Source organism: Phalacrocorax aristotelis, chromosome 6 (assembly GCF_949628215.1).
Source record: "Phalacrocorax aristotelis chromosome 6, bGulAri2.1, whole genome shotgun sequence".
NCBI lineage: Eukaryota > Metazoa > Chordata > Aves > Suliformes > Phalacrocoracidae > Phalacrocorax > Phalacrocorax aristotelis.
Window position 1 is genome coordinate 13,231,446 of NC_134281.1, and position 13,150 is coordinate 13,244,595.

Genomic DNA, 13,150 nt, shown 5'->3' on the forward strand with positions numbered 1-13,150 from the left:
CTCTAATATTCAACACTTGCAGTTTTTTTTGTTTTATGGTTTTTTTCTTCTGTTTCTTAAAAAGATCAACTCAGACTAAAATCTAGCACAGTCATGCAACAGCCCACAGCTCTCAGAAATCCAGCGACAGCTCAGGGTTCGTAGGTTTGGGAAACAATTATTACTTCTTTTTCAAACATAGTTTTGCTGTTGTGGTTGAGTTTTTTGTTTGTTTGGTTTTTTTTTCTTTTTTTAATCAGCATCTTCTCCTTTCCCTCCTTATTAAAACAAAACAAAACCAAACAAAATTACAACATAATGAGAGATGTGCAGGCTTCAAACGATTGTTCTGCATGGTGAGAAAGGCTTGGAAAATTCTTCCAGATCATTTGGTATCTCTTTTTTTGTAGTTGTTGTTTTGTTTTAACTGGCTGTGTAAATTAATTTCATATTTATATTGGTTCGATTCTCCTTCAGTTAACTATACAGCACCCCACTGGGGCACGAGAATTAGATTGTAACCACATATATATATATACACGCTTTTATTTTTTTTTTTTTAATTAAAAACTTCATTATTTCTCCCTCTCCCCTCCTTAACTTGCAATTTAAGGGAACGGACAGAAATCAGCTGGGCTTCTTTCCACTTGGATTTCAACAGCCACCCGCTCCTGGCAGAGTTTGACCCCGTCTGCCATGGCCCAGGCAGTGATGGGAGCTCTCGGTACACAAAAGGAAAGGGTTTTGCTCAATTTTTTGGAAGTTTTTGGTCACCTACTGCCATTCAGGGCAGCATTTGGCACCTTTTCATCTCTGCAAAGCACAAACCCGCGAGGATCTGACATTTCAAAGTAGGCAGCCAAGGGAGAGACCTCCGGTTTCCAGCGAATGCCCCAGCAGGGCGGAGATGGCAGAGGGGAGACAGGGTGACAGCAAGGAGAGAAAGGGGAAGAAAGAAAGAAAAGACAGAGGAAGAAAGGTCAATCTTGGGTGGAAAGTCCTGCACACATTTGGGCTTCCCAGGCTGGGGAGTGGGTAACAGCCCCACAGTAGCTGAGCATCCCAGTCCCCCCGTGAGCTGGTCACCCAGCGGTGATTGCCGGGGGGGAATCCTGGTCAAGAGATGCAGAAGATCTGCCTCCCCTTTCCCTGGGGATCTGGTCCCTTCCCCTGCATCAGCACAAAAAGATGATGGGAGAAAAAAAATAATAAAGGGCTTCATTAAGGCTGCTCCAGCACCAGGGGATCTGCCAAAAAAAACCCACGCTGGCTCTCCACGAACCTGCCCGACAGACCCCAAGCCTCCGCAGCTGTCCTCCACCCCGTATCGTCCTGGGACAGGCAGGGGTGGGCAGTGCAGCCCGGACCTCCCTGCAGCCACTGGACCTTCGGAAAACGAGGATGAGCTCAACAAAACACCGACCATCCCTCAGCGATCCCCCAGGAAAAGAAAAGCCAACCTTGGGATCTCCTTTCGCCTCTGATCGTGACCTCCAGAACACTCCAGCAGCATTTAAATAAGAGCATCTACTCAGCTAATAAAACTCCCACCTTTTTTTTTCTTCCTCCCCCACCCCGCCCCCCCCACACTAAACAACATTCAAATAAAACATGGCACAGGACGTATTTTAAGAAATATCAAAGCTCAGGGATTCCTCCCTTTCCTGCCCACCCCGCTACTGCTCCCACCCCCAAATCTCCCCAGCATCAGTCCTTTAGCTTATTTTTTAAAACCGTTTTTGTTAGCTTGTTGCAAAAATTTAGAATCTTTTTTTATCCCCTCCCATTTTTTGTTATAATTTTTTTCTTTAAATTAAAAATTTTGTTTCTCTTGTGTAAATTGTGCAAATATAGCAGTTAACACTAGTGGCAGAAGGCCAGAGAAAGAGAGAAGGGGGAAGAGACAGAAAAAGAGAGAGAAGGAGGAGGAGAGGGGGTGGACAGCTGGGGGAAGGAGGGGAGAGCAAGTCAAATACAGTAAAAATAGGAGCCCACCCACCCTCCCTCCACCAAAGTAACAACAACATCCGAACGCCGTCCTGGAAAGCCCCACGGTCCCAACCCTCCTTTTCCTTGCGGGCTCAGGGGCTCTGCCCAGGCAAGGGACGCCCAGCGGGTCCATGGGGCAGGCAACCCCCTTCTCCTCTGCCTGGCATCGCCTCTCTGCAAGGTCCCTGCTGCATCCCGGTTGGATCAGGGGTTTTTGTGTGTGTCAGGGGTTTTATTGATGTTGCTGCTGTCGTCAGGATTGTTTGTTTTTTCCGCTAAAGCACGAGGTTTCCTTGTTCATTCATGGGAAGCGTGCAGAGGCGTGGTGGCTCCCGCGGGTCCGGCTGGCCCCAACCCCAAAGTCTTCTTCTGCCCGCGGCTGCTGCTGGCCGGCCCTCCCTCCTGCCACCTCCGCTGCCCGGGATGCTGGCACTGCACCACCGCCTTCTCAGCTGCTTAAGGCCATTGTGTCGATTGCCTGCTCCAGCTTACTCCTCAGCCGCTGCCTCCGGGCCTGCTCATCCTTCTCCAACGCGGCTAAAATCTGGGGAAGAGAGGGGAGAAGAGAGGGTGAGGAGGTATCCTCCTACCTGAAGTGGCTCCTTGTTGCCCACGGATGTGCTGGCTCATTGACAGCATCAGGGCATGGGGATGTAGCCCCACGGGAAGGGGCGCATGTTCGTTCCCATCTCTAACGGGGTCTGGAAAGGGCCAAAGGAGGCATGAGGTGGAAGACGCTGCCCTGAGTGCTGCTACCCCCCAGGCAGAGCCTCCCAGGACCCCCAAAGGGCTGCAGTAACGCCAGGGACCAGCTTGATACTAACGAGAGGCCAACTTGCACGTGGGGAAATGAAGAAAACAAACCTCCATTGTCAAATGAAGGATGAACCCCAAAACCAAAACAACGACACCTTCCCACCACACCCACGACTCCAACAAACCTATAACATCCTAGGGAGGCAGGGGCTGCATTTAAGAGACCACGAACAAGCCATGAACTGGTTCCATGAGCACAAGATGACAAAATCTACAAGGCTTCAGCTGCAGCCAGTGGTAAAACCCTGCTCATCTCTCCCCAGGGTGGACAACTGGGTCCACTGGGGCGATGGAGGGCAACACCACATGGATGCACCAGCAAAGCCTGCCTCACTGGGAGCCCTCAGTCCTGTGCAAGGGGTGTACCCACAGACATCCAAGGACAGCATTCCTCCCTTGAAACCCCCTTTCTCTAAACAAGATCCTGGCCATGATGACAGATCGCAGGGTGAAGGGAGGGTCCCCTGCCCTGGGCTGGGTGCGGCCATGCCCCCAGGGCCGGGGAGGACTGGCAGCAGGAGGGTACAGGTCAAATCTCAGAGTGGGGAGAAGGGAGTAACGAAGTGTAAAATGAAGGGGCAGTTGCCCTCCCAGCATCCAGGAGTCTCACCTCACTAACATCATGCCAGCAGAGCAGAAAAGCTGATTTAAAAAAACAAACCTGACAAAAATCTCATCTCCTCGGGTGAGCTAGTTGAGAGAGCAAATTTTTTGCAATTAAATATCAAGGCATCCGTCAAAGGGGACTTGATTAACCATTTCATTGGCTGCATAATTGGAAACAAACTGTTGTATAATTAATAGACTGACTAGGAGGCAGGCAAAGTCCATCAGGAGCCCTACAGGTAACTTCTTAATGGGGAATCAGCTCCCTTTGATTAAGAGCTGCTGCAGCGCCGGCGGGTTGCAGAGCGGCGCGTGCTGTGCAGCATCCACCACGCTGCCATGCAGCAGCCTCCAGCCACCAACAGGCTCTGGCTCTCCACCAGGCTTTTTCGGGACAGGATCAGGCTGGTCCCTGCCTGCCGGGGCAGCAGGAGATGCCAGATGGGGAATCTCTTCCCAAAGTAAGGGGGAATGCTGCATCTTGCCACCGACATCAGCTCCTGAGGAGGAGAAAATTCACCAGCGAGAGCCAAGCACGTCTGATTTACCTTGCCTGGCAGCAACAACCCTGGGCTGCAGCTGGACTCACAAGATCTTATAGATTCTGCCACAAAACCTGCCGCCAGGGACACTCCCCTGCCATCCGTCTCCACAGCCACTGTCAGCCGTCATGCTACACGCGAAATAAAGTAGCTATAACAACACTCATGGAGAAATCAAAACCTCACATGCCTGAAAGGTGGCTGAGCTGGAACCACATTAGATCGGTCCGAGAAGTGGAAGAGGAGTCTGTTCCCCCTGCCCACCTCCTCCACCTCTCCCAAGAAGTCAGCATATGCTGGGATGCTGAGGTGTCAAAAGATTCACAACTTGTCCCTGCATTTACTCTTTTATCTCAGCCTCACGGAAACAATGAAGTCAAAGGAAACCTGTGCTGAGCATAGACAGAGACCCAGGTTTGTCACCTGCTGTAAGGAGCCACGACCACTGATTACCAAGATGCAAGTACCCAAATGAAAATTAATTATGATTTTCATTCACAGCCAATGACAGCATATTATTGCACTGAACAACAGGAAAAATTATTCTCTCCCATTTTGCATCAAAGAGGGTGCAATCGGGCTGCATATAATTGTGCTTAATGAATGAAAACAAACAAAGGGAACAGCTGCGATTTATTAATCCCATTACAAATAATAAAAGAAGTTCCTGAGAGCTGTGAACACACTTGTGATGCTAGGAGAGCAGGCGACAGCAAGACACTCAACAGACATCAGGCTGCCATTAGTGGGCAAGAAGAGGACCTGTGCCCCTAAAGAGCACCCCATTAATGCCACACAGTCCCCTCCCTTCTCACCCAGTGCTTGGAGGATTTATTTAAGGCTTGGGGGATTTTTATGCTGGAGGAAGTGAGCACTTGATGATGGCTGCCCCACAGCAGATCTAGATCCTCCAGACTGCTCCTCTTCCACTCTCATGGTAGCCACAGAGCTGTTGTACAACTGTAAAACACTTCACGGCCAACTCATCAGATACAGAGGCCTCCTGAATGTGTCATCCCAAGTCATTTGGGGAGTGGCACAGAGGTTCCACCAGCACGGTCATCAGTACATGGCCACGAGCTGCATGGTGACCACCACACAGCACCTTCCCAAGCACCAGTGTTTCCTCCCAACGTTGTAGGCATGCCAGGCCCTCCTCTTCCTCACTCCTGCAAAGCACCTAGCTTTGCAAAGGTCCACAAGGATTTTGGCCACCATGGTCCCAGCACTGACGTTAGACCCAGGGGCCAGGTCTGCTATGACCTGCCTATGGACTCCCTAAATTCACACCTCAAAGAAGCGCTGGGAGATGCCTCCCGAGCTTGCTGCATGGTCTGACGGGGACCCCGTTTCCTCCCGCTGTGGGGCGAGAGGCTGGTTCTCCTGGATCTTTCCAAGCGAGGAGATGTTCCGGCACTCTGTCACCTAAATAAGCCACCATTCAAACACAACCGTCAATCCCCTTTATTGGGACAATAAAACCTATACTATCATGTTGTATGTATAGATCCACATTTTACTGTAGTTACATATTTTATTGCTTTAATAAAAAGATGTGGGGTGTGGATTTGAGCAGTCCTTTAAGTAGTTAATTTGTATAAATTACAATAGAGGGGCTTTTAACCATTCTTACTTATCTTCACAAAGCAAGCACTGAAGAGGCCACCACATCCTCTAGCATCCCCAGGGAGAGGAGCCAGACGCTGCCCATATAATCACACGGTGTTGGTACTGCTGCAGCGCCAGGTCGGTGGCGGTGGACAGGGGAGGCACACTGAGATAACGCCATGAACTCTGCAGCCCCGTGGAGCTCACATGCCAAATGTGTAGAAAAATAGGTGTTTCCCACATTACTCACGGCAGAAAATACGGGGAATGAAGTGCTGCCTACACCAGCACCTGGCTCCACCCCTCCCAAACCTTTCCTTCCCTGTCAGCCCAAGCACAGACACAGACTACATTGCTCTTTCCCACATTTTATGGGGTGTTTGTCTATAGGAAAAAGCAGGGGACTGCAGAAATGCAGGCAAAAGGACACAGCTCTCGGCCCAGGCTTGACTCCCCATCACCACGTCTTACCTCATCCTTGTACTTGGTGATGTAGGAGTAGATCTCATGCAGCGCACTCATACTGTTGAACTGGCTGAGGTGTAACCGCGACTGCTCCGCTAGGTATGCGCTCATGTCCTGGTCACTGATTGCTGGCATTTTAGCTATATCTGCATAATATCTGCAAGGGAGAAACAGAACAGTGGGTCAGAAATAGGGACAGACAGAAGGGGACCAGCGTCTGCCACGACACTCGCTGAGAACAGCCTCTGGAGAGGCAAGGTGAGGAGCAGCTTCCTTCCAAGCAGCAACATACCACGATCACCCATTATAACGCCGCTGCTCATCAAGAGGTCTCTGAGCACTCTGCGGAGCGGTGAGCATCATTAGGAACACACTCCCAATGCAGCAACGCCCAGCGCAGCTCACCATGCTAGGAAGCCAGGATCTGCTGCTCTGAGGGATTTCCCACCCTCTCCTAAACAACACATTTTCCTCCTTCCCATCCCATCGGCACATTTTGCACTAAACCGCATCCACCAGAATCCTCCATGCCTGCAGCAACACGTAAGTCTTTGTTACCATTCTCCTAAGGTCACCATGCCACTAAAGCCAAAGATGCCCCTTTGCATTCAATTAGATAATTGGTGCGTGAATGCAAGACAAGTTCACATCCAGCCCTTGCAGCAATACACACCCGCGTGGTTACATCTTCCTCAGCAATAGCCATTCAACACAGCCTATGACTGCCGCTGGCCATGCTCAGAAGTTACCGCTCACCAAAAACCTCGGGGACCTTTTGTTTGCAGTGAAAACCGAGGTTCTGCAGACACATCTGTGAACTCAAAGAATCCTGGGCAGCAGAGGAGGTAGCTGATGTCTTAGGGCATGCCTGGGTCAAATGACTTGATTCTTTCCTGCCTTCCTTGTGCTTCTCTGGTGGTTGCTACCAGCAAGATACTACCTTACATTTCCTAGAACAACTTGAGATTTGCGGTCCCATCCCACAGCTGCCTCATTGATATGCTCAGCAAATATAGAGAAACCCCCACACGGCTTACATTGTCCAGAATCATAGCAGAAAAACAGAATACCCTGCTTCATAAAAATGCAAAAGGATCAAAGCCTCAGTGTCACATTGCAGCAGGGGGGTTACACCAAGCAGATGCACCAGCAGACTGGCTACTGAGGTCCTTTTTGAAACCAGGGCTGTGTCCACAGGCCTCTATTAAAAGCAAATGAGTCCTGGCCACTCCCACCACCTGGAAATGCAGAGTGCCAGTCTCTTCCAGGTTTGCTTTACTCCTCGTGACTCCTCAAACTACTCAGTGAGGTTTCTGGTACAGTGATTAGCATCATTAGCATCATCAGCCAAACGCGGAGGTGGAACGCGGCTGAAGCACTTGGATAGGAGCAGATGGCAGCAAGACCACTTGAGATGAATATGAGGATCCACTCCATCCCACAGCGCTGAACTCAGCTAGTGATAAAATACTTGGGCAGTTTTTACAAGGAGGCTCATTCACACACAGACAGTTATGAGAGAGATTTCCTGGATGCTGCCAAGAGAGCAGTGGTCTGAGCTGAGGACCTCTGACTATATCAAGCATCAAGAGATCTGCTACATTGCTAGAGAGATTATCTCTAGAGTGACATCTCCTAAAGCTGACACTACTTCTACCTGCACTGAGGAATATTAGGAACAATATGCCCAACATTCTCAGTTCCAGCCAGCTTTGATTAGCAAAGAAAACCCATAGAGATCCTCCTGGCCACCCTTTAACCCCATAGATGAAGGCCCCTGTGGGGAGGGACTCACGGGAAATGAACGTACAAGGGAGACCTGCTGAAGAAGAAAGCTTTTGCGGCTGCCACAACAAGATGTCCAGGTAATATCAGCAGTTTTATGATCCGGGTTTTACCATGACGCAAAGGATGGCAGGAAACCATAATTTTTCAATACAAGTGTGCACAGCTCGTGGACCAAGATCCCAGTCACACCTACCATTTCCAGAGGACACCTACCACAGCCATGATTACAGCAGCAGTCCTCTTGGGTTTCCCCAGACTCTCCATCTCCCAAGCCCTTTACCGTGCTATTCTTGCCTCAGACTGGCAGGATGCCCTTTTTTCAGCTGGTGCCTGAACCAAGGCAGCCGACAGACCTGCTGTTGGAACTAGCAGTCCCACTCAGCTGCCCACGCATCGCTCCCATCCTGCCTCTGCAAAGCTTTGTGACGGTAACGGTGCCAAAAGCCAGAAACGATTACACTGTAAATCCCCACAGTAGAGGAGCAGTAGGAGACACAGTCACGCCCTGCACAGGGCAGCTCTGCCCCCTGCTTGGCTGCTTCTGGGACCACAGCAGCAGTATGTGATAGCAGAATATCTGTCACTGGTCAGATCTGCCACTCCTCCCCAGGGACATAGCATGTCTAGACCAATGTTTCACTCTGGACTGGTTTTATACCTTTTTCCTCCAGACACACTTAGAACTGAATATTTTTGTCATAGAGATGGCAAGCTCAGAGAAATTCACCTTACAAAGTTTGTGACTTTCCTACAGGACCCCACACCAAAGCCCCCTACAGCCCTCTGCAAAGAACTTTCTCCTATTACAATGCAGCTTATCTCTCCTCTCAGTCACCATATTTCAGGGGCATCTTCCGATCCAAGCCCTATCTTCCTCGAGGAAAGGAGCTTGTCTTTGTACCTGCCCACAAAGCACCAGGCATGCCAATGGTGCCTCAAAAATAACTGTGTACAAGTGAGTATCCAAAGGATGATTTGGGCTACAAAGTCCCATGCTTGCAAACTAGAGAATATGATGCTTATTGTTGCCTGGACATCATCTGTTTGGTTCATTCTATATCCAGTCTAGATGCTGAAAAAGGGAAGGGTCCACAGTGTAATAAAAAAAAAAAAAAAAAAAAAGAAAAAGAGCATGATCTGTAGCACAGCATATCAACACAAGGGGAAAGCTGCATCAGCAACCAGAAATCTGACATTTTTTAAGCTTGAGTCCCACTCTTCCATACGGTAACAGTAGCTCTATTTGGAGGGCTTTGGAGGACACCTCCCAGGTTTCTCTTCTCTCCCAAAAGGATAAAGGTAAACATAACATTATGCCTGAGTGCATCAATTTGCAATCAGTAGCATTCAAACCCTGAACCTTTAACACTGCATTAATTCAGCGGGACAGAAGGATGTCTCTCATCAGCTAACAGTGAAGGCGGAGGGTGTCAGGAAGAGTCAGGGGACCTGCTCCTCTCTCTGCTCCATGGCACAGCAACAGCAGCCTGAGCACTGCCTCAGAGCATGTGCTCTCATCAGGATCCCAGGCAAGATGTACAGATGGATGAGAGACGGGAAATGGTAATTTTCAACTATTTCAGCAAAACCTGCATGTATTGTCATGGTACAAAAAAGGCACTTCTCTAGTCCAAGGCTGACTTCTCACTGCTCTTGAAGAGTAATCAAGGGAGGTGTTAGCAATTCCCTAGCACAGATCAAGTTTTTACAACAGAAAACATCAGACAACCTAAAAGTGGAGATTGCTTTTAGCTCCCCTTAAGCAAGTCATAAATGGCTCTGTCAAACAGTCTTTGCAAACTCATTCCAGGAGACAATCACAAGAAAGCATCATCTCCCAAACAAGAGGACCACTTTCCACAAGCGTTAATAGGATCCCTCTTCAGACAGCTGCCAAGAGGAGTCCTCCCAATGACCCAAGTCCCCACACCCACATCCACTGTTAAGTCCTCCAGGTGACGCAAGGAGCTATTGCCAAGTTTACTCACCTTTCTACCCAGCTCTTGTAGTTGGGGATGTCCTTGGCGTACAGTAGTTTGTTGGAGGGAGAGTCTTTTCCTAGCTTGTGCTCAGAAGTTGAGCAGGAGTCCATGAATGTCTGAGCCACCACGGATAGGCAGGCATCAGTAATACTGTTCTTGTGAATGTCGAACACAAACTGGGGGTTCTTAATCACATTCACCCAAAAACGTAGAGGTAGACTGAGGGAAGAAGGAAACAGGAGTCAGCACCTGAACCAAGCTCTACATGGCACTAGCACACACGCATCTCCAGTTGCAGAGGAGGAGCAACCCATGACCCAGAATTGGGCAGGATGCTTTTCCCAGCTTCCCAGGAATGCAAACAAGCTAGGGTAAACGGCTGTTCCCCTCTGCGCAATTCAATACCACATCATCCGCCCACCCCCACACGGCTACGGCTCTCCATGAAGAAATTCCTCAGCACTGCCAACATCTCCAAAGGTAAACCAGGGCAGTGCAGATCTGCGGTTTCTCCAAGGACCCACTCTTACTGAAGAGCCCTTGCTGAGTCCGTGGGTCAAACCAGGCCTGGTCCCTTCTCTCGCCTCAATAAGCCCATCTACAGCGCCATGTGGCATTTCACACATCTCTCGTGTTGGAGGAAGGGGGTTAACTGGACTCCTCAAGGGACTCATTAGCACATTTAACACCAGAGGAGTATTTAGGCAGCCTCAGACGCTGGAAATAAAGCTCTCAGCTGTAGAGGCAGCAGGTCTCCTGGCCAGCCACCGACTGGATGTTTGCTGCATACTGACTCAGGTGCCACTCTCCGTGGCTCCATTTCCCAATCCTGCTGCCCCTCTCCTCTCCCTGGAGCATCTCAGTGTCTCCCCCCATCAGAAAACCTCTCTGCTCTCTCATCCCTCAACACCAACACCTAGCAAATGCTTTTATCTTAGACAAAACACACTTCATTCCCCAGGACTTTCCTAATGAGGGTACCGGGTGCATGTACGTATTTCATTTGTGAAGGGAATGGCCTTGAGAAATTAGCTCCACACATCGAATTAGCGCCCAGAGATAAGCACAGGCATTAGTATGCAGGAGCCTGCATGCCCAGCCCCTGAGGAGCGGGGCTTTTTTTTCCTCCCTTGCCTTTCACTCCTTCTTTTAATATAGAAAGCCAAGTTATAAATCAGTTCCAAGCGCTTCCATGCTCTCACATCTCCATTTAAAAATGTTTCTTTTCCTGCCCTGCTAATTGCCAACAGTTACTGAACTATACAAAAGCAATTTGGCTGCCATTTAACAAATGCCAGACACGGGAACGTACATACCCGTCTCCAGTAACTGCAAGATCAGAGAGATGAAATCAGTGAGGCAGCAGAAAGGAAGAATGCCATGGGGTGGGTGGGCTGCAGAGCAGGAGCCAATGCCTGCTCAAGCCCTGGCCCCAGCACTTACGGAGGTCTCATCAGCCTCTCCAGCCCGCTTTTCAGGGAGCAATTAGCAGAGTCGGTGGGCTGGCTCTGCAGGCAAGCTTATGGAGGATGCATACAGGGCTTTACGCTGACTTTGTTAGGGCACACTTGGCTGAATGATGGGAGGGAGCATGGAAACACCTTTAGGGCAGTCAAGACAAGAACCAGGGCTGGCATCTCCGAAGGAGCCTGGAGGATGACAAAGCCCGAGTGGCCTTTGCTCAAGGTGAGATGGGAACAGAGCTGCTGTAGTCCTCAGCCAACTCCAGCCATCAGGGGGAGCGTGGTGCCTGGGATTTGGGGATGGAAGGGCTGAGGGAGCATTGCATTCCTGGGATTTTTTCTGCTGCAGGAAGGCATGCAAAGGATTTACCCACACCCGAAATACAAAGATATGGGCCTCTCTTGTCCTGGATAATTTCCAGGGACATATTTCTTCTCACTGTCAGAGGGTTTAGAAGTATTGTTAGCTGTGATATCATTAGCTCCACTCCCCTCCCCGTTCACTGCCCCCCTCCATTACCAGTTACTCTTCCAGGTGTGCCTGACATCGTAATCATTGATCTGATGCTTATCAGCTTGTTCATCCAGGAAATCAAACATGTATTTGATGGCGAGGGGCAGTGCACTCCCACGATGTGCTGTGCTGAAGATGGTCTCAAACAGGTCATCCACGAATTTCTGCAGGGTGCCCTGAAGAGGAGAAAGGGGGAAGGGTGGCTCAGAAATGCCTGGTGCTAGCAGAGAGATGAGCCTTTAACTAAAGGTTGGCCTTTAAACCAACTTCATTTCTATCACCTGGAAGAGAAGCACAGTATAGTCTGTGTAACCCTACTTGTTCTCAGTGGTTTATACTGGGAAACAGACACTGCAGTGACAAGATATCTCCTTCACTGCATGATCTGGCACGCTAAAAGTATACAAATAAAAACACCATATAGAGCAAAACCCAAGTGAATGTATGTCATATCATGGTCTTTTTTGGGTCCCATTAAGGTACCCAAGACCTGATGACAGACATCGCTGAACAAGCCCTCATCCCACGAGGCAGGGAGCCAAGTCACAGGGGAGATGGCTGAGCCCAGTCTCTGCAATCCTGAGCCAGTATCTACAGCACAGCCCTCCACTCCTCTCTAGGGACATCTCAGACGCACAGCACCTGCTCAGCACTACAGAAGGTTTTGTATGTGCTGAGGGAAGGGGAACTTGCTGCAATGTCAAATGCCCTGGGTAATTACCCTTCCCACATCACTGATTTTGCAGCTTTATCCCAAACACCAAAGGGGGTGAAGTGCCTGCCCCATGACATCTCTGCTTTGCAGTCCAGCAGCTGCTCACGGATACAGGGAACAGTAAAAACGCCAAAGGGTGCAAAAAGCAAATAGGAAAATCCACTCAAGGGATATTCACTGAGGGTTTTGACACATAAAAACATCACCTCCAGCTCAGGGAATAGATCAAGAGAGTAGGTCCTCCTGTGCTGAAGCTGAAGACTAATAAAAAAGCAGTGCTTACCACTTTTGGACAACCAAAAGCCATACCCTTCCCTACCCAGATTTAAAAAGCCAGGCAGCAGTTCTGGGCCATACCTTGGTGGCTAACAGGCGGGTCAGGTAGATTTCGGAGACCATCTTGCTGCCCCGGTCACCCTCCCGCTGGTCCATGTGGTCATGGTTTTTCACCAGGTGCCAGAGCTTGGTGCCACTCTCCAGGTCGGGGGTGATCATGGGGGTCCGTGAGCGCAGGCTGTCGGGGCTGCTGGCTGTCCGCAGCATGCTCTCTGCAAGCACCAAGCAGAGGGGGATGCTTGTACCCTGCCCACCTCCACCTCGCCACCAGACCCTCCATCCCCCTTCCCTCCTCTGTGGCTTCAGGGCACCTCATGGCTGTGAAGCAGGAGCTTTGGGATCCAGCC

The 13,150-nt window shown here is 49.9% G+C and overlaps 1 protein-coding gene across 2 annotated transcripts in view; it reads right to left on the reverse strand.

Annotated features, from left to right (window-relative positions):
• Positions 1–509: 509 nt before the first annotated feature.
• The window catches only part of PLXNA1 (plexin A1), a 121,844-nt gene continuing 109,203 nt past the window's right edge, over positions 510–13,150 (reverse strand). For both annotated transcript variants that reach the window (XM_075096000.1, XM_075096001.1), the window contains exons 28-32: positions 12,825–13,015; positions 11,759–11,928; positions 9,782–9,994; positions 6,012–6,162; positions 510–2,512 (exon numbers count right to left, since the gene is read on the reverse strand). In XM_075096000.1, coding sequence (XP_074952101.1) covers positions 2,417–2,512; positions 6,012–6,162; positions 9,782–9,994; positions 11,759–11,928; positions 12,825–13,015 — 821 coding nt within the window. In that variant the 3' untranslated portion in view covers positions 510–2,416. The remainder of the gene's footprint in view (positions 2,513–6,011; positions 6,163–9,781; positions 9,995–11,758; positions 11,929–12,824; positions 13,016–13,150) is intronic.